We start from the raw sequence: 26,001 nt of genomic DNA on the forward strand, positions 1-26,001 counted from the left end.
CATTTTACATCGCATTTCTTATCAAGCACATTGCCAACTTGGTCCTTTACATCAGTCATCTTTATTGCCTTTTGTTTCATTTCGCATTTTTTACTGAAATGCTTTATATTTACTGCCACTTCACTCATTAAATTTTTTCTTCGGCGCTCGTTGCTCTTAGTCGGCCTTGTGCAATAGAAATCTAGTCATCATCATCATCCCATAGCTATGCTGTGACTATGCTAAGCTTCATTAATAGGCTGTGGAAGACTTGCTCCAATAATTTTCTTCAGAATTCGGTGGTATGTCGCGTTATGTAGTTAATTTCTTGGAGTAGCTCTTGTTGAGAATTTACCAAAACTTGTTTATATTTCCAGGTAATCATAAGGGGCACATTGATCTCGCCAGCTTGTCTACAACACACCAAACTGGGCTTAAAAGTATTGTTTGAAAACAGGGCTGTCTGTGCCTTTAATATTTTGCTACACAAGTCATATGATAAATTCCTGCAAAATTTCGGAGGAATGGATACATCCTTTCTAAATGGAAATTCTTTCGACACGCCAAGTTGCTGCAGCATCTCATACACACACCCGTGCTTGCATGCATGTATACATTCATACATACATGCATACATACATACAAACATAAATGCTTACATACGTACATACCTAAGTACACACTTGCTTACATCGTACACACAGGCATACCTAAAATGGGCACGTCTTGCCACCCCTTTCTTTTGATGTTGCTTTTTCGCTAGGCCACTAGACTCAATCACTACAAACGTCAAGTACTCCCAACTCTTCCACACCTATGTTAAGCCGTGCATCGACGGAAGTAGCTTTCCTTCGAATTCCTTAACAAGGATTGTGCGTGCACCTGCAACATGTGTTTTTTTATGTGTGATCTCTAACATGTGTCCATTATCATATACCGTCTTCAAACAGGAGACCATTATAGTTGCTCTTTTATCTGATATTTTACCCACAGCAACTGAGTTTGTTTCTTTGAAATAGTTTGTGCGTACACTCGTGTTTTTTTGGCCTTTAGAATGCCATGAGAAGTAACCTCGGATCTTCTAGGGGAGCACAAGTTTGAGTTTTCAGGGGAGTTGTTAAGGGAGCACAAGTTCGCTCCAATAATCTTGCTTTTCCTTCAAGCCAACTGAGTCATCTTTGTCTTCGTGACAGTATTTTCGTACCTGTGACTACTATGACGCTTTTTGAATGCTGAATAAAATGTCCTCACCAAAGTTAAGTGATGGATTCAAGTTGCCCTACTTTGACCTTAACCCGAAGAAGTACAATGGCATCAATGACCATGTGTACAGTACTGTGAGCCATATTTTGTGGTTACAAACTCAGTTCTGATAATTTCTGTATTTACGCTACCAACTTTGGAATTTCTAAGAGTCCAGAGCTAACCCTTGTATGACATAAATCAGAGCGGGTGGCCACCTCTCCCGCCATCGGAGATACGACTTTGGATCATCATCATCATAGATCCACTGCAGGAACAACGACTCTCCAACTGACCTTCAACCGCTCCGGTCCTGCGCCGGTCTAGTCCATTCCTCGCATCCGATATTCCTTATGTCGTGCGTTCATTGAGTAATTGGCCTTCCTGTTTTGTAGACCCGCCTCTCTGTGCCAAGTTTGCCACGCTATACTCCACCGGTGAGACATATTGCCCAAATATATTGGTAGCCCAGGTCCATTCTTTTTCTGCGTTTGAGCTATGATACCTTCTACTCTAGTTTCTTCTCGAGGTAAAGGAGCTCGTTTCCTGCCTCTGAGTGTTACTCCGGTCATTATTCGTTCCATGGCCCGTTGAGCCCACCTCAGTTTACTTTTAAATTGTTTTGTAAGGCGCTAAGTTTCCTCTCCATATGTCATCACCTCACATTTATTTGTGAAGTTGCCGCTGAAAGTTCTCCATGACTGGGAGGCCCGGATCGTGAAGTTCGCAGGCTTTCACATCTCTCCCACCATAAACCGCGTTATTACGCCCTAGAACCGGTGGTCAAATTGGAAGCGAACACCCACGCTACCAACCCAAATGAAAAGCTGTGCGCCCGGAATGCGATAATAGCTCACTGGTATAGACGCCGGCTTCATAAAGCCAGGACCCAGATTGGATTTCGACCACGGGGATATTTTTCTTTTCAATTGGTTGCACGTGTTATTGTTCTCCACCGCTGCTAACCCGTATCTCTCGGGCCTCTCGTGTGGACCAGTGGTTAGGTTGTGGGCTTCAAGTCATATAGGTGCCGGGTTCGAATCCCGGGACCTCTCTGACCAAGTTTTTTTCTGGATGCTTTGGGGGTTTCCTGTCTACTAACGGCGGATCTGTGCCCCCCTAGACAGCTCTCCCGTTAAAAAGCTGGGACTAAAGTGATGATTATTGGACATCACTTTGGAGGGGCGTACGCTATAACCAGTCTTTCTTGTTCCGAGCAAGTGTTGCCATGGTTACGGCGAACGCCAGAGTTCTTTCTGTCTAAGTTTGTCCATCTCCCTAAGGGGGCATGCTTGGCTTCACAAGTGGGCGCCGGGGACACTGGGCGGTTGCCATGAGCCATGCACACACGAGCGCTCGGCATTTTCTCTGTTTATTCAACGTGAACACCAAACTCTAATGATTTGCTAAACAGCTCCGCTGCTGAACCATTTCCAGTGTTTAAAGAACTAAGCTATAACCAAACGTGTCCACTCTTCAATTCCAAATGCTGTAATGGTTGATCTTTTTTGTTTAGGGTGGTTTTGAACACTTGTTTATTGTTTAGAAGACTTCACCGTTTCCGTAACCAGCAATCATTGGTGGCGATATATACTCACTCGCCAACGTCTAAAAAAGTGTCTGAAAACCTAACTTTTCTTGAACAATCTCTGCATCCTCACAATCAGAAGAGAAGCTGGACAGTGCTGAAAAGGTAACAATTACTGAGTACTCGAACGCGCACAAATGCTATTTTATCTACTCATGGGACGTTCACTCTGGTAAAAATTCAAATCAAGGGCACCGAGGAACGATTGAATGTTGCGATTTGAAACAGCATCTTTGAGTGGTCATTAGATGCACCTTCCACCTCAACTGCATTATTATTATTTGTGTTGATATCAAAATTTATACACAAAACATTCTTCACGAGGGATGAGAAAACCGTTGTATTTGCGGCGCTTTTTTCGTTCATAAGGCGTCCGCTAAAGAGCACACGCATACAACTCCCACTGCTCATCTTGTACTTTTGTTGCACGGATAGAGATTAGGCATGCATAGGATGCATAAGAGGAAAAACCTAGACTGAATAAATGGAAGTTTTCATTCTGTGGAGAGCTTCAAGAAATGTTTTGACAAAAAATTGGGCGCAGTGAATTAAAGAGAACGGCCCGCGGATATTTCAGTTTTCAAAGCAGAGCGCTGAGATTTGTAGAATTTCGTTAACAATTCACCGCTTATCTAATAACAACAGTTTTTTTCCGGATAATTTTCAACAAGCACACTTTGGAATGCTGCAAAACTGATAATCACCGTGTTTATACAAGCGGCTACGGTAATACTTGTCCAATAAAAATTCGTGTAGTTGTAAAGAATATTCCGAAAGTTCCTAAGCCAAAGACAAAAAGGTTTGTGTATTTGTGTTCATGATTTACTTTCCAAATGTAAATATTTCCTTGCTCATGAAGAACATATAGTTTAAGCAAAAACGGCCCTTGTGCGTGTGCGAAGTAACGCGAAAACACTGACCCTTTACACTTCAGTGCCTTTGCAGTCAACGTTCAGAAGAGTTTTCTGAAACTTGAACCACCCTGCCTGATGCTAACATGCAAGCTACGCCCATGGCTTGCCTTTATTGAACTATAATCTTTTTTTTTCAAATTATACAGCTCATAGCTATGGTGAAACGCGTTTTTCTAAACATTTGCAGTAGACAGTGTGCTGTTTGTATCAGGTGTTTTGAAGCACGTGTGCGGATAGTTTTAAAAGTCTGCAATCAGTCGAAAAAAATCACCGTAAGTTTTATTGCAAATTATGATTGCGGCAGTAGATGCGTGGACCGCCCACACAAGTGAGTGAAACATCTTAATAAAGGCTTGCCTCCTTGCAGGGGGCCAAGGCTCACAAAACTGACTTCAATTACAAAAATAATTAGTTTGGATTGCGTTAGAAAAGGCTGATCTGAGAAGAGGCATTTATTATGAGGTGAAACGTTTGCTCCTCTTTGAAAGGCTGTTGGATATACTTGTCTGTGCCTTTTTAGAATAATATGGTTTAAACAGCTTTCAAAGATGTTAAATTTTAGAATTTGCGCAGAATAAAATGTTCCAAAGCTAAATTAGCAATTAGCAATATCTTTTTACACTGGCTGGCGGACTATAATTATAGTAACTGTCAATCAGTTTCTTGCAAACGAAACACGATGGAAAAGATCTGATAGCACTCTATTTGTTTTCGATTCAAGCGTATTGTTTAGCGAAAACAGGAAGAAAAACACTTGGAAGAAACCCAGAATGCTATAGAAGACGAAACGAGAATCTGGCCAAATAACTGATTTATTGAGGGAGAAATTGGTCTTGTCTAGAGTTGGAAAGTGGTTTTAACGAATTCGCATAACTTGTATAAACCACCATATCAAGATGTAAGCACGATGGATTTGTTTGTGCTGTCGGAAGCAGTTTGAGCTAATATTTCTAAAAAAATAGAACAACCTTTGCCAGCTTACTACATGTGTCACTTGATTTGCGTGCGAAAAAAAAAACCTGCCTTTATTCAATTTTGATTAAATCATGCGAGTTATGTAACACATACTGCACTTGTTCTGCTTTGCCTGCAGAGGCAAATTCTTTAAATGCGCTTACATATTTTTACATCTAGATATTGTGCCATCCTCTACGGAATGGCGTTAGTTGTTCATGTGTACACAATCACACATCCACGTACGCCGGAAACCGAGCCTTGAATGTACGCACTGAAAGATAACACGTGCTTCATATCGTTTAGGGTATGGCCAACTGTGTGAATTGGGAAGCGGAGGTAATAATTGCTGTGTTTTTCTAGCGTAAGCAACACTGGCCGAGATGGAGCAGTTTTGCGTGGACCTTGAAAGACCGTGCTGCGCAAGAGCGAGGTGCATTGAATTAGATTGGATTGGATTGGATTAAAGTTGTTTGTATTGGATTGTAAATCCAATCCGATTGGACTACAGGTGTGTGAAGAATAGGGTCTGCACATTCGCCGATGTGCGCGCATTCCAGAGGAGTGACGTCATAGCCGCGGCAGACGCACTGGCGCCGGCGCGTGCCCAGCTGTGCGCCTCCGTTGCGCAGTAGCTAAGTCTGGCGGTGCGCTGGAGCCGCTTGATAGCCGTTTCGCGTGACTCCTGGAGAACCGTGGTGCGCATGCGGGAGGACCAGTGACTGGACTGGACTTGACTGGGTTGGATTGCATTGAATTGGAAATCGTTTTAGCAGCAGTAAGTATGACAATAAGCTAATCCTAAACAACCAAGAAACCTAAGAATAACCAGCTGAACCTTAGCTCATGCTACGTATATCCCGGCATAGCCGAGCTAAGCCATTGCTAATTTGTTTCTGCTATTAACTGCTGTATATAATGGGCCTGGTTTTCTTGTTTGACGGGACGTGTTTTCGTGTGGGGTGATGATGCTGTTTAATTTGTTTTTACGCTCATTGCTGTTTTTGAGAGTCTCGCCTCTCTGTGTTTTTGTTTAGGTGTTACTAATAGTAATTTTGGGGAATCAATTAGTACCAATTTCCGTCGTTGCTCGGGGGAACAAAGAATAAGTGGTCGGCGATCTGCGGCCCTTCAGCCAACTTGTTCATGTTTTTATATGCACGCAAACACTCCTTACCGATGAGATAGGTCCTCCATGCCTGACGAAACTGCTGAAAGTGCTGCTGGCTGTTTTGAAAAAGGGCTTCACCAATGCTGGTGGCGTCGTTCTTCTGTTGGACATTCGATTTGAGCCCGAATGCAGACCGAAGGATAACATCTGCTGTTAGTCGCTGGAAAAGTTCACGAGCCTCGAAAGATTCTTTTCGTGTCCCTAGACCTTCTAGTATGTCCAGGAACTCTTTTGTGCCGTCTTCCATCAGGTTGAACATCTGCAAGCGAACAATGCGACCATATTAACAAACGATTGCTCAACATACCGACGAAAAACATACAAAATTTGTGGCCGGCACGTTCGCCACACAAATTGATCGGTGCTATAAAACTATGAGGCGACTGTTCCAGGCGGATCTTCCTACTGATACTCCAGTGTTTGCAGTTGTTCGGTATAGGCTAATTTGTCTAGCTTCCAGCACACTACCTGGCGTCATTAAACTGTTTTAACCGTCGGATAATTCGAAAAATTGTTTTCTGGGCGTAAACCTGGCTCAGCTGTAGGGTCATTTCGATGTCATTCCCTGAAAGCGCACCCCTGGGGGAACACGCGCTGGTGTCTAGCCAGACAACGCATTCGAGCACACGCAGGCACGCGTTCAATCTGCTACGGCATGAACCTTGACTGAGGACCGACGGAGAGTATGGAAACGAGCGGTGGTTCGATTGGCATTCACGTCGCGCATCTTGACTTCCGGGAATTGGCTTGGACGCGGACACAAAAAGAAGTAATTGCCATCCAAGAGAGCGACTGTCGTTCATATTGTTGAACGGCAGCTTCGAACGTGTACAGCTCTTGAACGGGAAACACGGCCGATTATCCGTTGGTCCTCGAACTGCACCGGCAGTAGGAAAGTTACGACCTATGCTTGGTCACATTGTTTCATACCGCACCCTTTTCAGCTTCAAAAACCCGGCAAGTGCTCGCGCCCGCAGTACCGTATAGGCATCCTGCACCAGAGAGTAGCCGCTGTGAGCGTATCACTTTTCCTAAGAAAGTTGCCTTAGCGGACGCTTGGGCATCCATAAAGGAGTGGTTATTTGTCTACCCGTTATAACCCAATGCCTCCAGTGTGCCGAGACAACGATCTAAAGGGCCGACAGAAAAGAAGAGATGACAGAAAAACTTGTGAATTGCCGAATCTTATATGGATTTTAGTGGACACGACAACATATGCGACCGGAGGTCTACTTCACCATTTCGTTAATTGAAAGCTGGATGCAGGCAATAAAGCAAAACCTGATGCTGGAATAAGAACTATGACCACCTAGACTATCGACTACTTTTTGAACTTCACCGTTGTGTACGGTACCCCTGCGGAGCCCATTGCGCCCGAGTTCTGCTGCTCTGTACGGATGCGACAGTTAATATGCAGAAACATGAAATTTGCAAGATTTGTACAGCGAAGGTATTACACCCCTGTGGGTCCATATTTCTCGTGTCGTCCGTGTGCAGAACGAAGGTGGAAAGTTGCCAACGCCAGCAAAACAAGAAAAATTGATCGAAGATCCATTGTTAAATCTAGTAACGCGTAAGCATGGCATTCCTTGAGGTTCATGTGTGGTCTTAATAAAGTTATGTTTTCACTCGCCGTTGGGACGTTACGCATGACTTGTATTGTAACTATATTGATGTAGTATTGGAGGTCAGAAGCCTTTCTTTGCTTCGTGCATTATTTCGAGAAAGTAATCACAATTAGCAGCAGCAGCATATCTACGCCCATTGCATGGCAAAGGCCTCTCCCATAGATCTCCATTACCCCGGTCCTGTGATAACTGCTGTCAATGTATCCCCTGAAACTTCTTTATCCCCTCTACCCATCTAACTTTCTGTGTCCCTCTGCCACGCTTGACCTCTCTAAAGATCCACTCCGTTACCCTCAATGACCAACGGTTATCTAGCCTTCGCATTACCTTCCTTGTCCACACCCATTTCTTCTTCTTAATTTCCACTAATATGTCCTTAACACGCGTTTGTTCCGTTACCCACTCCGCTTTCTTTTTGTCTCTTAATTGATATATCGTATTTATGTCGTTGTGTATTTACCGTAAATCACGCCTCGCAGCTGCGCCGACCTCACAATGCTGAGGATCGGCCGGACTGGGGCACCATGCTCTCGCTTTAACTGCCCCAACACAGCATTTCTCGCCCGCCATTCACGAGCAGAATTTCAGCAGCGGGCCAAGCAACGCGAGATGCGGAAACACATGCTCGGGCACAGCCGCGCGCATCTCGATCTGGCGTCACTCCGATGAACAACACCGCCGGAGCGAACGCTGCGCCGCCGCCGCTAACTTAGCCGCCGACGGGCTTCACGTCAATCTCCCTCAGAAGCTGTTTCATTCCGTGTTCTTCTGCCGCTCTGTGTCTGCGGATCGACGTGACAACAAAAAACAAGCAAATAAGAGAATGAACGCGACACAAACGCGCACGTGCCGCCCAAGGTCAAAGAGATTTTCCGTGTAAACATTGCGTGAACACCTGAAACACTAAGGCTTCAAGGTGACGCCATGAACACGTGCACAGCAACCCTTGGCAACCCTTCTGAATAGACGGGTAGATAAAATACAACGTATAATGAATTGTATAACAGAACACGTGCAACCCGACTTTCACGCGCGAAACCATACGTAATTTCTAGGAGCCGTCCTATACTAGGATTCAACTTAAAATTACGCACTTGAAATATCGACGATAACGCCCGCTGCCTAAACACCACAACAGATCTGTTCAAACAAACTTTACCCTTAATACGAATAAACCTGTAAGGCGTCCGCTGAAAACTGACCGCGATGCGAAAACACTCAATCCCTAATAACACTTCCAACTAGTTCAGCCTCTACAAACAGTTCCACCACCGTCTCAAGGCGAATCAAAAGTCACTAGAAACTACAATATTTTACTGCTGGATAGCTGCTGCTCGCAGTGACAGTTATGTGTAAAATAAGGAATAGTTCGGTACGTAATGACGACAGTGATCATAAGCTTCGCGTGATAAATTGTGAAAGCACCGGACTTTGTCCCCTTACCTTTTTCATGTTTCTCGTTGTGAACGCAGGTGAGAGGAGGCTGCGCATTTCCTTCCAGCGTTGACCAGAGGCGTTTGTGAGGCTGTGCCTGTTGGTTGGGTGAGATTGGGAGAATGCCGAAGTAATCTGCAAGTACACCCCACGCTTATGATGACAGTTCAGTAAGAGCAGCTTCTTTATTCTCAAAACATCACTTTTTTGTTTGAACGCATACAGCGGTGTAAAGCCGCCTACGAAAAAGATTGATTGATTGATTGATTGATTGATTGATTGATTGATTGATTGATTGATTGATTGATTGATTGATTGTAGGGTTTAACGCACCGACGCAAGGCAGGCGATGAGGCGCGCCGTAGTGAAGGGCTGCGGATTAATTTTGACCAACTTGGGGCTTAAGTGCGCAGAAATGTCGCACACACAGGTGTTTTTGCTTTTCTCCTGCATCAGAAAAGCGGCCGCCCGTGCAGGGAATCAAACCCGCGTCCTCGTACTCACCACCGCAACGGCTTAGCCACTCAGCCACCGCGGCGGGTCCTACGAAAAAGAAGCACCGCTCCTATATTTTCAAAACCCCTAGTAGTCTGGCAGCTCAGGTTGGCTACCCGTAAAAGTCTTACGTGCCCTTTGCGTGTCGCTTGATACGGTGAATTTTCGTAGATATTGCGAGAAGTACAAACGGCAGCGGCCGTTAAGTCGGCAGGCGTCTTTTTAACGTGAATGATTTGATAGTTTTAAAGGCTATAGTCTTTCTTAGGCTGCTCGAACGCAAAACTTGTGGTCTGTCTGTATGCCTGCAATAATACCAAAGATCAGAATGTCTGTCTGTCTATCCCCTAATTCCGGCGCCGGCAAAAAGGTAAAATAATTTTTGAACCATTACCAAACGACCAAATCTGGTGGCAATGTCTGTACTCGCCATCAGAAAGGAAAACATGGGCATGTTTAGGCAAAACATCAATACCTAAATGATATTTGCACCCTTCATTTATGTACTTCCTGGGAAAAGCTTTTGAGCTAAAAAGGCGAAAAACCATACGCTCGCGACACTAGCCCTCCTGTCACCTTTCCGAGAAGTCCAACAGTAAAGACATGTTCCAGTACGTGGCACGCGAGCAGTGTGGCGCGCGAAATGTGAATTTACTGGCAGACACCTTCACCATGTTTATAGAGGGACGAGCGAAATGGGAGGGGAAGAGCAAGTCAGGTTGCCGGAAAGTGAAGAAAGGCACCTTCCCGGGTGCGGCTGCACAGCACTACCGTATTTCGATCACATTTATATGCGGCCATGTTTTTTTGTTCTGGCTGAACTGGTTAACACTTCGATTCGCAACATGCAACGAGTTCTAACAGGCTGAACAGGGACATCAGCCGGGTAAAAAAAAGCCCATTTTAATGCCTTTCTTTGCACGCCTTTCAACGGGCGGTGTAACTGCAATAGCGGTTGAAAAGGGATGTACCCGTTTCCAAATTTGAACAATCACAAGGACGTGGCATTCAATAAAAAAAATGAGGAGAAGGTGTCGTTGGAGTGTTGGCTTAGCAGTTTATTGTACAGTTCGTAAAAAAGTATAAAAGCGTTATTTGATATGTAGTTCCGTTTACGAATTTAATAGGCAGGCACCGGATCCAACATTTTTGCGCCCAAAATACGGGAACGGATTTTCTGGGATGTTCAGCAATCTAACAAAATATCAAATTAACTTTAATAGAGCACTCTAGACTCGGCTTTAGATCTACTTGGTTGATAATATCGGCATTTATTTAGAATAAGTTTGTAACCCAGTCTTTGTGTCGGGCTGCGTTACTTGAGCAATAAAACACGCACAATATTCAGTTTCCTTTTAGGGGCGGTAATTTAAATGAACCTGCAAAATAAATGCGCGTTTCCAGCTTCCCGGTCGTTTTGTAAGGTCTGGAAAAAATACGTTTTTCTTTGTTAACGGACTTGTTTCCCAAACATAAGTGATACACCATTGTCAGCATAGATTCGCCAGCAAAATAGGCAGAAAGGGTCTGTTGAAATGTAGAAACACACGTAAAAACGCCGCAGCCAAATGGCGAAAACAAGCTGCTTTCATCAATTAGGAAGTCTTTATGCTGCATAAGCGTGCAGTTGTTTCTTGAAAAATATGATGCATGTGGTGTCTGTCGCTTTTTAACTGATACGTAAATTATAGAAACGGTGTGCTGGAATTCGGGGGCGTGGTTTGTTTCTATTTAGATCATCTTGCACACCTCAATGGATGCGATATTGTCCATTAAAGCTTACGTGATTTGTACTCGATATTGTTAAAATAAACAAAAAATACTGATTGTTTTCCCTGCAATAGTGACTCGAATATAGGGGCTTTTTCTTTGACACCTGTGGCGTCCCCTGAAAAGCCGAAAATATCACCGAAAAATGCTTTAAGGTGACTAATGGTAACACCCTCAAAAGATTTCTCCAACTGACTCGAACGTCTTTTTTTTTCAAAATAGTATGCGCACATTCAACACAACTTTAGGTTGTGCACCACTCCCGTCAAAATATCCTACTTGCATAAAACTCTTCTAGAAACTTTTTATATTTACTCAGCACGGACCTGCATGTTCACTATTTGTTCACGTCACTGCAAAGGCCGTTGGGTGCATAACGGCGATGTGTATAATTTCTTGAGAAAAACCAACCTGCACTATTCAAAGCTTTACTGGTGTGCCAGCGTAACTGCTGCACCCTTGCCTTGTTTGGAACACCACAAATTACGGAAAGACAAACACCATTCATTTACTACGTAAAACGAAAATCTGCTCCACCATAAATCCTCCGCACTCCAACACACCTCACTTCTTTTTCAACCACAATGATTATAGCTGTGAAATATGTATTCGACTTTCGGTTAGTTTATTTTTACTTTTGCTTATATACGAATTTTCACGGCATTCCGCGGATTTAGAAAATTTCTGAATAAAGGAAGCTGATATCAGCACCGCCACCTACGGCACTTGGCTTGCTCCAAGCCTACGGTGTGAATCATCCTGGAGAAGGTGTTTCACACAAAAAGAAACTGTGGCACTATATGCTTGAAGCGAAGTGGCATTCACGCAAGTACAATGTTTATGACGCGATCGTGCTAATACTTAGTCATGATGTTCGTTATCTCTATGGCTTAGTGTACTGTTATATTGCAATCTTTGTTCCTTCAAATCGTAAATGATAAGGCCTGCAGCGCAAGCTAAAATACGCTTGCTATTGTCTGCAAATTTTATAACAGTCCGCGCCGGTTTTGTACATATTTGAAAGCCGTGCAAATCTTATTTGGACGGTGCTGTTTATACGAAAGAGGTGGGGAATTTTATCTTAGTGTGAGTTTTCCTTAACGATAAACCTTAGAGATGCAGATCGGTTGCTGTAGTTGTGTTGCACTTGAAGGGGCATATTTGCCCCCCAAAACTTGCAAATAGCTTTTGGAATTTGATTGTATATCATTTTTACCAATCGCATTCCTTGAAATGTTTCCGCAGACCCTGAGGCCCTTTCCTTTTCTCATTACATCATTCAAGTAGTGCGATTTATTTTCGCAGGTAGTACACTTAACAAATTTTCTTGAAAACAAAATGGCTTCACTTTAAAGGAACATACCCTGCATTTCCTCCATCAGCAAATATAATGATATTATTAGCCTTGAAATATCCTGATATTGTAACAAAAATCTGAGTAAAAGTTTGGGGAAATGCTGCTGAGCTGAATTTGTAATGCTCGACCAGAAAATTATTCATAACCGAGCTACTCTTCCTCAGTATACCGTTACACGAAATATTTCACAGCTTGCCTTTTTTTAAGAAGGTTACAATTATTCACCGTTGCAAATATTGTTACAAGTATGATGCCGTACAATTATATTTTGAGCAACTATTGTCACATGACAGTGTCGGTGCTACAACTTGTACCGGCAGTATGAGGCTCTGAACAAGCATCTATAAGTTTACGTGCAAACAGGGTAGGAAAAGTGGCCAAGTTTGCAGTGGTCTTACGTTCCCGTTATAAATACGGGCTGCCACACGAATGCACATTCTACAGTAAACCACCCTATTATAAGCGTCTGGGCAACGGTTAAGAAATAAAAGCGCTTGAACATCTAAAGCTTTAAGTTCACTGTGCAAGAGCAGTAACGCATCTCGTAAGCATTCACAAAAAGCCGAGCGCCGGCCATAGCACCAACTAAGCCCATTCATAGCGAGTGTAAAGAACACCTTGGCTCCCTTCATTGAAAAATAATGGCATGTTTGCGAGGACTATGCATAACAAAGGTCAGAAAAAGAGCCATCATATGACGGCACTAAAGCACTTAGCGAGAGAACCGGTGCTATCAGAGTCGCAAAAACGGAACCCGGAGCAACCACCCAGCAGAAGGCCATCTAATGGCGAACGGCTGAAGTTGCGAACCGTAATAGCCCCTTATCAGACGAACCGTGGTATTGCAGAGGAATAGCCCATCATGCCGACGGAAAAAAAATCGATATCCTTTTCCATCCTTCTACACTCGCTGACGTCAGTCGTGCTTCGGAAGGAAATACGGAACAAATGAAGCTCTCGAAATACAAGTAAACACTGCAGATAAGGCTGCGAGGACATCGATCTTGGTTTGAGCAAGTCAAACAGTGCAGATAAATACTTTGCACCCAGGTTTATAATATGTGTTCGTCAAATTCATCATAGAGCGAAAATAACCCATCATTTCCAATGTACAGATATGATATACAACTTCACCTACCATTCATCAGAGGAATTGATAGGCTTTTAAGTCCTTTCCAGCGCGCAAAAAGGGCATCCTTATTATTTATCAGGCTTTCATTGCACATCACACTACGTGGTTAGATTAAAAATAAGGAGCAAGTACAGAATTAATGTGAAGAACTCAAAATATTAACTTTGTCGATGTAATACGGTGAATGACTCAACCAACATAACAAAAAATTTCTCTCTGGACACAGCGCCGGACCTTGCACTGACCCTGGCATTGAAGATATTTTCTTGGATGTCTAACCAATAAACCGCGCGGCGATTAAACCGTTATTCGACAGCACTACCGCACTTCAAATCCTGATCCCTGAAAATATACGCCCCTCGCACCTCCAATAACCGAACATACTGCGAAGCACTCCACCCAGTCCTGTCGAACCAATCGAAGAATCATAGTTCTAGTGCTGACAGCTAATCAAAGGCACAGTAAGGAACATTTATGCACCAAATACTTCCCGGCAGTAGACACCCACTTATTACGCCTTTGGAAATTTCCTATGGATTAATTAAACCGGACACAAAACGAAGAATCAAAGAGAGGGTTGATTTTTCAATATCTGCGTTAACAAAAAAGCAGCGGAATCTGCTAACTACTTCAGCGAGAAGAAGTCGTCAGAATACAAACGAATTTTGGAAGTAAACAGCAAACGAAACGACCGCGGCAACCGCGTTATTTATTTATGATCATCGTAAACGGTGCTTGACCTATCGATATGTGGTATTCGAAATGTATTTATATAATTTACATTGTTGAAATCGAAAAGTTGCTCTTAGTGCTTTCCGCGCTGTGTATTTTACGTTTTTATTTTAGATGTCTTTCTTGCAGTTTTAGCACATATCGTTATATATTGCACATTGTACCTACTTTGATGAAGACGCGGGTTCGATTCCCGCCCGAGGCGGCCACTTTTCTGGTGGAGGCGAAAAGCAAGAACGCCCGCGTGTACGAGATTTCGGCGCACGTTAAAAATCCTCAGGTGGTCAAAATTAATCCGGAGCCCTCCACTACGGCGCACCTCATTTCCTGCGTGGCGTCGGCGCGTTAAACCCTACAATCAATCAACCACCTACCTTGATACGCTGGACATTTATTTGAATTTTAGTTGCTAATCCTCCCCGCACGGGGCACCTTGAGTATTCATGGTGACGGTGAGCAGCGACACCGCGGACCCCGAGCTCCCAACATAAGCCGTGTCCAACCGTGGCGAGGTGTTTAAAGGTGAAGGGTAGAAGCCGTAAACGGTGGCCGTCGGAGCCTTGGTCAAGCTCCGGCCGATGGGCTCCCTGCCTGTCTACCAGGCAGGGGGCTCCGGGACCTCTTTGACTACCAGGGTAAGGTCAAAGGAGAAAGTACCCCCGTCTCCCTGCTTTCCAATGTATCACATGGCATTTTCCAAACCCCCCCCCAAACGTGATCGGCCCCCGAAAAGGGGCCGCACCGAAGCTACATTCCCACCCTTGCCAACAATTGCAGCCCAAAAGCCAGATAACTATCCGCGATTCTTGATTGTTGAATCTCTTGACAAGTCGAATCCCATCTCCTCCCAGTCAGTGTTCCTTATCACCAAATTCCTTGAGGGCATCCTGGGCAAGTCTTTCAAAGCCAAGAAACTGAGAACCGGCGAAGTCCTGGTCGAGGTGAACACTCACCAGCAAGCCACAAGCCTCCTTACCCAGAATCGCATGGCAGATCTGGACATCAGAGTCACACCCCACCGTAGCCTCAATAGCTCTCAGGGTGTGATTTCTGAGCCAGATCTGATAAATGAGACAGAAGCCGATCTGCTCGAAGGTCTGAAGGGCGAGGGCGTGACGGCAGTGAGGCGCATCACCATGCGGCGAGATAATAAGCAAATCATGACAAAGCATATAATCTTAACATTTGACCGTTCCTCACTCCCCGAATCCATCAAAGCAGGTTTCATTCATTGTTCTGTCCGGCCGTACATCCCGAACCCGCGGCGCTGTTTCAAGTGCCAACGGTTCGGGCATGGCACCACCTCCTGTCGTGGAAAAACAACGTGTGCGAAATGTTCATCGCAGGATCATGAGACAGATAACTGCCAGGCTGAACAATTAATGTGCAGCAACTGTCATGGAGCTCATGCTGCGTACTCCCGCACGTGTGAAAGGTTCCAGATGGAAAAGAAAATAATCAACCTCAAAATCACTGAAAACATCACCTTCCCAGAGGCGCGGAAGAGGTTCGCCTCTTTCCCTCTGGGGAGGTACGCCGACGCAGCTCGCCGGGGGGCGGAGCGGCGTCTGGTTTCCACAGGGACCCAGTTCAGTGAGTCTGACCTGGTCCCTCCGCCGCCCCCCTCTGGGTTGCCTCTGGCAGCCCAATCCGTCGCCACGCCGCTTGCTGAGGCAGCAGCGGTTGTGGTGACATCTTCTGTAGGGACCGGTGCCGCTCCCGCCTCTGTCTCCCCGTCCTCCAGTGTGTTGGAGGGTACCGAGGTGATGGACACCACGGGCCCCGCACCGGTTCCCACCGCACCGCCCGTGCCGCCTTTGCCGCCCCGGACGCCCTCGGCGGTGGCGGCTCAAGCGAAGGGCTCCCGAGGGGGGGCCAAGTCCGGGGGGCCCGGTCCGTCGGGCAACCCTCGGACATCCGACGACGACATGGATGTCGGGCCGTTCCTGCCTGCAACGCAGCGCAAGGAACGCGTCCCGACGCCAAAGCCTCCCGACAAGCCAAGAAAGGCGAGAGTCACAGCCCCGAAAGACGACACATAAACACACACACTCCAGTAGCTCTAACACTAAATAATGGGAAGAGAAAACATAATTCAATGGAACTGTAGAGGCCTTCTTAAAAATCTTGATGACGTATATGAGATTCTGCATGCCAATCAGCCAAGTGTAATGTGTGTTCAGGAAACACACCTGAATTCCAAGAACACAAATTTCTTGAACAGTTACTTGATATACAGAAAGGACAGGGATGGCTGCACGCACTCTTCTGGGGGTGTGGCCATAATTGCTCGGAAATCCTTAGCATGCCACCCTGTCGCTCTGAACACTGTCCTTGAGGCTGTGGCAATTCGAACAATAATATTTAATAGGTTGATAACGGTATGCTCCATATACATTCCTCCTGATGTTGCACTTTCAAGCTCTGACTTCGAGGCACTGGTTGACCAGCTGCCCGAACCATACATTCTTACAGGCGACCTTAATGCTCACAACTCTCTTTGGGGCTCCTCCAGAACGGATGCCCGAGGTCGCCTGGTAGAGAAATTTCTTACATCTTCAGGAGCATGCCTTTTCAACAATAAACAGCCTACATACCATAACATAGGACACAACACATACTCATGTCTTGACTTGGCGATTGGCTCCGCAGTTCTCTTTCCTCTCCTCGAGTGGGGTGTGGGCACTGACCCATACGGTAGTGACCACTTCCCCACCTCACTCACATACATAGGTAAAGGCCCATGCAGTCCATCTTCCCATAATAGGTTCAATGAAGCACGAGCTAACTGGAATACATTTACAGAGACATCCAAACTACACCACACATCCATAGGACACCTACACGTCGAAGAAGCTACCCAACTCCTCACGGCGCACATCCTCGACGCCGCCGAAAAGTCTATTCCCCACGCCTCTGGTGCCCCGCGCAACCAGCGGAGGCCGTGGTGGAATGAGGACTGTAGGCGGGCGCGAGAGGCCCAGAACAAGGCGTGGGGTATCCTTCGTCGGTACCCCACGTCGGGAAACCTCCTCTTGTTCAAACGGGCCAAGGCGCTAGGAAAACGTGTACGCCGTGAGGCAAAACGAGAGAGTTGGCGTACATTCATAACATCAATTAACTCCTACACAGACACACGGAAAGTATGGACCCGAATACGCAAACTGAAGGGACATCAAACACACAGCCTGCCTCTGGTCAGTACAACAGGGGACACACTTGAAGACCAGGCTGACACACTCGCACAACACTTCCAACACGTTTCGAGTTCAGCACACTACACAAACACTTTCATGAAACACAAACTCGTGGCCGAAAATAAGCCTTTACGTGACAATGACACGTCAGCCACTTCTTATAACTCGGAGTTCACAATTCATGAGCTGAGGGGTGCTCTGAGCACGTGCAAACCCTCAGCTCCAGGCCCAGACAACATTACATATACAATGATACAGAACTTACACACAGACACTCTTGTAACACTTCTTCACCTTTTCAACAAGATATGGCTTTCGGGGCACATTCCAAAGTCTTGGAGGGATGCCATAGTTGTAGCATTCTTGAAAGAAGGGAAGGACCCTTCTTCTCCTGCTAGCTATCGACCCATTGCCCTGACCAGCTGCCTGTGCAAGCTTCTCGAGAAGATGATAAACCGGAGGCTCGTGTACTTTTTGGAGTATAACGGCCTTCTCGAGAGCTGCCAGGCAGGCTTCAGGGCGGGGCGATCCACGAATGATCAACTTGTGGCACTAGAGTCGTATATTAAGGATGCCTTCGTGCATAAACAGTTCTGTTTAACTGTGTTTTTCGACCTAGAAAAGGCCTATGACACCGCTTGGCGTTATGGGATCCTTACTGACCTGAAGTCATTCGGTGTTTCTGGTAGTATGTTTAACACCCTTGCTAGCTATTTGTCGGAGAGAACCTTTCGCGTCAGAGTTGGTTCTGCACTGTCAAAGGTACACGTGCAAGAAAATGGCGTGCCGCAAGGCGGAGTTCTAAGCTGCACTCTCTTCATAGTAAAAATGAACTCCCTTGGGAAGGCACTGCCGCCTACAATTTCTTACTCCATGTATGTAGATGACGTGCAGATATCTTTTAAATCATGTAATATGTCCATCTGCGAACGTCAAGTCCAGCTCGGCGTCAAGAAGCTTGCCGGCTGGGCAGACAAGAATGGTTTTAAATTGAATCCTGTAAAAAGCTCCTGCGTTGTGTTCTCTAGGAAGCGCGGGGTCCATATAGACCCAGACATTACTCTTAACAGCGTGTCGATTCCTGTGCACAAGGAACACAAGTTTTTAGGCATTTTATTCGACGAAAAGCTTACATTCATCCCGCATATCAAACAGCTCAAATGCAAATGCTTAAAAACAATGAATATTCTTAAGGTCCTCTCACATCAATCATATGGGGCCGACAAACAACTCCTGATGCGCCTTTACACGGCCTTGGTGGGGTCTCGGCTCGACTATGGCAGTGTCGTGTATGGGTCTGCTACAAAAACAGCACTGAAAATGCTCGACCCAGTGCTGCATCTTGGCCTTCGCCTCTCATGTGGCGCATTCCGCACTAGCCCTGTTGAAAGTCTTTATGTCGAGTGCGACAAATGGTGCCTAGGGCATCAGCGGGAGTATGTTGACCTGCTGTATGCATCTAAGATTGTGTCTCTTACCAACCATCCTTTTAATCCCATCATGAACAATACATCAAACTTGCAACTCTTTTTAAACAGGCCATCCGTTTCCTTACCTTTCTCTCTCAGAGTTAGGGAGGAGGCTTCTGCACTCACGGTCCCTCTTTCAGACACGCACAAGACACCCATTCAAAATTTCATCGCACCATGGCATCTTCGTCCTGTATCATGCGACCTGTCATTCACTCTTGTAGAAAAAAATAGGGTACCCAAGAATGCAATTCTGCAGCACTTCCTGTTCCTGCAGGACAAGTACAGGTGCGCAGAATTCTATAGCGACGCGTCGAAAACTGGTTCTACGGTATCTTGTGCAGCGCACGGACCAAATTTTAGAGTGATCAAAACAATGAATTTTCATAACAGTATTTACACGGCAGAAGCATATGGCATTTTACTCGTTTCAAACCACATCATCAAACATAAAATTCCCAAGTCCATTGTGTACACAGACTCTCAAAGCGTTGTACAGGCACTGTCATTAGGAAGGTCATCTAAAAACTATGTCATAAATGCTCTCTTCAAGGTACTAATGTCTGCTTATGCCTCAAATCTTGAAATAACTATATGCTGGGTACCAGGGCATTGTGGAATCCCTGGAAATGAGGCCGCCGACCAAATGGCTGGTGATGCTGCTCTCATGACTACAGTTGACGTTACAACAGTACCTTACACCGACCTAAAGACACACATCAGACGACAGCTTCGTAACACATGGCAATTACACTGGAGTCAACAAACAGACAACAAACTACACATAATAAAACCACAACTGGGACGCTACATAACTGACTCACACAACAGATACACTGAAGTCGCCCTGGCTAGGCTGCGGATAGGCCACACACATGCGACGCACTCCCACCTGCTCACTGGAACTTCGGGACCCATGTGTAGCAGGTGTGGAAAGGGCCTATCCGTAGTCCACATACTAATCACATGCAAGGCACTTGACACAACACGACACAAACATTTCCCTGAATTATACAGACAACACATTCCTTTGCACCCATCATACTTTTTAGCCGACGAACCAATGTTTTCTAGTCAACGTGTTTTTAAGTTTTTAGCTGAGGTAAACTTTCTGCAGCTCTTGTCATATCATGTGTAATCACCCTGGCCCTATACACCAGCCATCTCCATTGTCTTTTGTTTTGCATCACCTTTACTTTTAGTCACATGTTTTCGTACTTACAGTCTCATCATTATTCAGTAACTTCTTCTTTGGCGCTCTTTGCCCATAGTCGGCCTTGCGCCAATAAAACCCAACTATCATCATCATTAGTTGCTAATCCTTTAAAACAAAAATAATAGATATGACTCACACAACAACAACTTGCTACTTGCATGTCGAAAACTCCAGATTTACGACCTTCTATGTAAGGACGTACGACAAGCTTTTGTGCATAAATGATTTGGCGAGAAATCACCGACGGTTGATGCCAAACACTGCAATAATACATTGGTAATATTGGTGCACTACAATATTACAATATTAATACAATAATACATAATACATCAAGAGGCAATGTCACTGAAAAGCCAGCACCAGCGGACTGGACAATTTACAACTCTGGTTCGTCCTGATATAAGAAGGTCTAAATAAGTTACTGCAGAACATAATAAAATTTGCTCAGGTTTTTAGTAGAGCGAGCATTCTTTACAAAAAAAAACGATTGTAATAAAAAATTTTATGCTGCCGCTTTTTAGCGTGCAGTGCTGCAGTGGAAGGCTTTATAAGTAGTCGAAAGAGGAATGCTCCTACTGAAAAGCCATGCAAAACAAACGTACGCCTCTGCTATGGAAACTTCCGAAGTCCTTTATCTGAATCTTCTTTATGAGCTCTGGGTCCTTGACAATAATTGTAGGATAGGCACCATTGAAGAACCTGCGGAAAAAGTGAAGCGTTAGGCTGTTCCATACTCCATAGCTCTTGTTTAAGATTATTGTGCGGATTGCAGCAGTTTCCCAGGCGCACATGCGTGTGATTCAGCAAGCCTTTGTGTGCCTAGCAATATCACTGAGCATTCGTTCAAATAGAAAAAAAGTTTTTTTTTAATGATTGAAATCCACAAACCGGATCAAAGTCACATAATACAACATTGACAAAATAAAATCGGCAACTTTCTGTTAGAAAAGCGGTTGTCCCCAAATAGTCCAGATAAAGTCTGGAAAATGTGTTCGCATATCGTATTTAGTATCGAAAACAAACCAGATGCTGTTGTTTTACGCATAAAAATGAGCCAAATACATTTTCCCAATGCCAGTGTGCTTTTTGCGACACCTGCCAGAACCAACATGGGAGCCTTCCTGTGAGTTCTCATAGAACTGCTCAGACTGTCAGGTGACCTTAAAAATAAAAAAAATGGTCTTAGGTAATTGGTTATTAGTCAATTATTAGCGATCAAGTATTTATTCAGTGCTTAATTACAATGACCGCGAAGTTCTTCTATTGAAATGTACAACGTCGTATAATAGCTTTGAGAGCATTGTGTTTAAGGCCGGTGACAATATATTGTTTTTTCTCCAATTCTGTTGAGATAAATTTCACCCATTTCGATAAAAAACTTCTCAGTTGTTTTTGGTTGTATAGGTAAACGTACACGTCCTGCTAGTCCTTCTGCGGATCTAACTGGTCATGGTAGGCGCCTGAGATTGCACGCCTAACAAGACATGCTTGTTTCAACTCTACAAGAATGAAAAATTAAACTTAGAAGTAGAGCTGCTCAGTGCGAAGTTGCAAATAAGATGCGTTAGGTCTTTACATCGTCTGGTTTACAGCTGCAATGAATAGCTCTTATCCCCGTTTACGCTGCAGGACGCAGGCCTCTGCCAAAGATCTCCACCCACGTCTACGAGTGCTGAGTGGGTTCAACTTTCGCTTCCGAAGTTCAGTGATGACCCTCTTTACGGATACCTTGGTCGACGGTGCTGGTTAGGGTACCATAATAAGACACCGTCGGTAGTTAGGTCATAGCAGTTCTTCATTGACCAGTCGTAAATTCTCACCAAGTATTCTTACTCGAAAATAACCAACCGCTAGGAGCGGTGGTATTTTATCTCAGGTGCAGTCAGCAGTCAGCGCGTCGCGATAAAGAAGTACTAACTTCTATTAGTTGGCACATTATGCATTTGCTAGAAAAGGACAGAGAAACAGAATCACTTGCTGAAAAATACATACAGATATTTGTTGAATACTAGATTGCCAATGTGTGGCGTAATTCAAACACAAAGGTACGTTGATGTAATCGTTGTCCTGTTTGTATACAGAAGATCACGTACCCTAAAACGCTGCCATACTGGTCCATCCAGTCCTTGAATGCCTTTGCAGAACCCTGAAACAAAAACACAAAGCGTAGCGAAAATTCCCAAGCGCTATCACTTTGCAGGATACGCAGTCTCGATACGATTAGGCCGCAAGTTTAATTTACAGAAAGCCAGAGTGGATATTTACGCACATCCCATCCGGTGGCATTTGCTGCTATTTTTATCAAAAAGGGAAGAAGCAACCCGACGCTCCGGCCCCCGAAACGTTCGTTCCTGCCGTTCAATTTTCGCCATAAATGCCTGCATCCAAAACGAACATATGGGCTCTAAATACTACTTAGAAAAACAAAAACAAATGCGTTTCTAGAGTCTTGTCACGACAGCTGCAACTGCTCGGCTACGGCATTAATAAATTGGCTTTCGGGCGGTAAATGACAGCTCGTTGAGGAACTTTTTGCGAAGTAAAGTGGGTTTCAGGGCGCTGCCCGCTAGATTTGAACAAATTGAAGCCCATTTGTATTCTTCAAATGATCCGATAGAAGGCAGAATGTTCTAAGCGGGATGAATTTAGAGAGGCATCGTTACAAGGTGTCCTAAAGTGGCTTTTGTTTTACTTGAAAAAAAAAACTTTACCACAAAAAAAAAACTCACGGGGACGTTGCTGCAATCTAGGCCTAAAAATACATCACATGAAAGGGTATGTGTAAAGAGAGATTTCCGGTTATGGTACTTGCTACCGTGGGAACAGATATCCGTGGTGCGCATTTTTCGTATAGCTTCACAAGCGTAATACTGTGGTAGTAATACACGTTCATGTCCAAAAGGAGGAGATACATTGCACAGGTAAGGGCACTTGTACAGTTACTGAAGGTAGTGTAAGAAAACGTTTTGATTCTTTTTAGCACGAACTTTCAACTTTTTCGTTACGGAATACTTCTTTAGATTTCAACGAGAGATGTATTATACCTACATGGTATAAATACGCTCTCTTGCAGGGAATACTTTGTGCCCTCAGCATAAGTTGAAATTTGGCTAACAAATGGCGGAAATAAAGAGTCACTCTGAGGTTTTTCAATGTTGTAAGTACCACTTCCATACTAATTTGTACAGCCTCTCAGAAATTGGATACCTTACTGCTCAGGGTGTCAGGATATCCAGTCCAGAAATTTACATCAACATTATGAGATCTTAGCGCTATGTGTTGACCGACGGTGGTTCTAAACTCGCGTCCGCTTCGACTCCTCCATATAACAAGTCATTCGCTAAATGCACCTATCCATTCCAGTTGCGCTTTTATAAATCGCCAGGTCATCGCTTTAAATATACATTTTGAGATACCTGTTATATTTCATGAATAACGTGTATTTTAAGAGATTCATTTGTTTTCCATTTAGGTTGTAAAAGCCGCTAGACAGTCGACTGCTTTAACCAAAACAAAATCTAAAAAAACTGGAACCAGTGATGGCTGTAATGTGAAGGTACGTCAGGACACTCGTACGGGAGGCAGAAGAAACGACACTTGGTCATTGTCTTGCGTGCCTCGTTCAAATTATATTAATGGACACATGTGGCTAGTACAAAACACCTTCATCAAGCCTGATTCAGTTCCATGTATATATAGAGAACAAATATGAATATACTCTCATGGGACGTGACGGACAATCCGGCGCCATGTTCCATCACCAATGACTGTGACGATGAAGAAGATGTCTGTGTACGCAGCCAGCAGAAACTCTCTGATAACCGTCATTTTTATACTGTAAATACGTTCACATAGACCAGTTCCTAAGCAACCACGGTTCGTCTCAACAGCTCTTCCGCCACGTTACATTTGGTGGATGGTGTGGGTTCACCCCAATCCTAGCCCCAGCTTCGCATCTCATCGTCGTGGACGAGGCCGCCAAAAATAAAAAGCCGTGCCGGGGCAGCCCCAGCCCAGCTGAGACCACAACACGACGATGTCCCCGCCACGTATCCCCAGCCCAAGCGGCAGGAATGATGGTGAGTCGAGAAGGGTCGTGCCGAGGCAAGCCGAATATATGTTTCCCCGGCCCTTTCGTCCGGTGGCGTTCCAGGACATTTTTCTCTTCATCGCGACTGAAAGCAGCGTTGTTGCGCCGTCAGGCACCACCAACGTCATCGTCGTCATCCGTGCCAGCAGGAGATTCGTCACTGTACACCTTCATCGGAATGCTCATCCGCATCCTATCCTCGACTTACCTCTGTCTCGACCGTGACAGTTGTCCTCGACTGCGGGGTGATGTAACGGGACGGGACAGACAAACCGGTGCCACGGGCCATCGCCAATGCATATTGTCACGAAAGGCTCCTCCATGTGGCGCGTGTAGAAGAGTTCGTGGAATTTGAATTTTTATCTGCACCGTGCACGCATAGCGCCATCGGCCACCTGCAGCTTCTGTCAAGAGGAGGAAACACTTGACCACTTCCTGTTGTCTTGCCGGCGGTTCTCTTCCCTCCGAAATTGTTACCTGGAGGCTCCCCTCCGGCGCCTGGGTCTCGCCTTGTCGGTGCCTAATTTATTGTCATTTGGGGCAGTCGGGCTTGGTCGGTGCAACGGGGATGTTTTTCGCGCTCTTCACTCATTTATTACCGAAACAGGTCGCTTGCCTTGTTAATAAATAGCTTCAACCCATTTTTAAACGTTTATTGAAATACCTGTTGGTACAGTAGTATTGAATTTCTTTTGGTTCCAAAATTGTTAGCATCACTGTACCCTATTTTCCCTTCGTTTGAAACTAATTACTAAGCTTCTTTAGCAGTGAAATCACAATAAGACTTGGCCAATCCCCCAGAGTGGGTACGCGCCATTCTCGTTCCGGATCCAACCAACCAACCAACCAACCAACCAACCAACCAACAGCTCGTGCTTTGGAACGCTGATTTGGCTGATGTGCGCTTCGCATGAGACCACGTCTTTTTGGTGGCTTTCTTTCTAGAGGCATAAGTTCGCCTAAATAAATCTCCGTTTGTCTTTGCCCCAACTTCGCCTGCTGCACTTCTTGCAACAGTCACGTCTCGTCATGGGCTGGGGACACGGGGCGGGGGGACGTCGTCGAGTTCTTGTAGCGGCGGGGCTGGGGCTGCCCGACGCGGTTCACGCACCCTCGATGATTCCACCAATGCCGATGAGGTGCAAAGCTGGGGCCAGGACGGGGATGACGACCCGCACTCTCCACCAACTGTAACGTGGCGGCAGAGCCAATGACTCGAACGATGGTTGAAGGATGAGGAACAATCTATTTACAGAATTTACAATGCGGCCACAACAGCGCGCGCTGGGGCCCAGCCACATCTTCGTCGTCCTCGTCGTCTTCGGTGATGAGCGATGGCAGAATAGGGCATTGGCCGCCTTGGTGTCCCGTGACAAATATGACGAAGAGGAAGATGCGCGGGCGCAGCAAGCGCAAGCTCTCTCATGACCGTCATGTCCATACTGTAAATACGTTCTCCTCATCTTGTGGATGAACCAGTTCCAAATCAACCACGGTTCGTCTCCTCTGCTCTTCCACCTCGTTACAATACCATTAGGAGCGAGACGTTATTTTTCCACACGTCAAAAAGGTATGAAACTGGAGTTCAAACAAACATTGCTGCATTAAAAAAAGCGGGGGTCACTACCTTTAT

General features: G+C 45.1%; 1 protein-coding gene across 2 annotated transcripts in view; it reads right to left on the reverse strand.

The window, feature by feature from the left end:
• LOC144138775 (cytochrome P450 3A14-like) overlaps positions 1 to 26,001 on the reverse strand; it is a 77,869-nt gene that overhangs the window by 21,943 nt on the left and 29,925 nt on the right. Inside the window, exons 3-6 of one of the 2 annotated variants that reach the window (XM_077671236.1) lie at positions 22,372 to 22,424; positions 20,881 to 20,977; positions 8,920 to 9,045; positions 5,855 to 6,107 (exon numbers count right to left, since the gene is read on the reverse strand). In XM_077671236.1, coding sequence (XP_077527362.1) covers positions 5,855 to 6,107; positions 8,920 to 9,045; positions 20,881 to 20,977; positions 22,372 to 22,424 — 529 coding nt within the window. The remainder of the gene's footprint in view (positions 1 to 5,854; positions 6,108 to 8,919; positions 9,046 to 20,880; positions 20,978 to 22,371; positions 22,425 to 26,001) is intronic. The other variant, XM_077671237.1, reaches the window with a different exon arrangement.

Source organism: Haemaphysalis longicornis, unplaced genomic scaffold, assembly GCF_048455015.1.
Source record: "Haemaphysalis longicornis isolate Haplotype H1 unplaced genomic scaffold, Haemaphysalis longicornis Haplotype H1 scaffold_5, whole genome shotgun sequence".
In the NCBI taxonomy this organism is placed as follows: Eukaryota; Metazoa; Arthropoda; class Arachnida; order Ixodida; family Ixodidae; genus Haemaphysalis; species Haemaphysalis longicornis.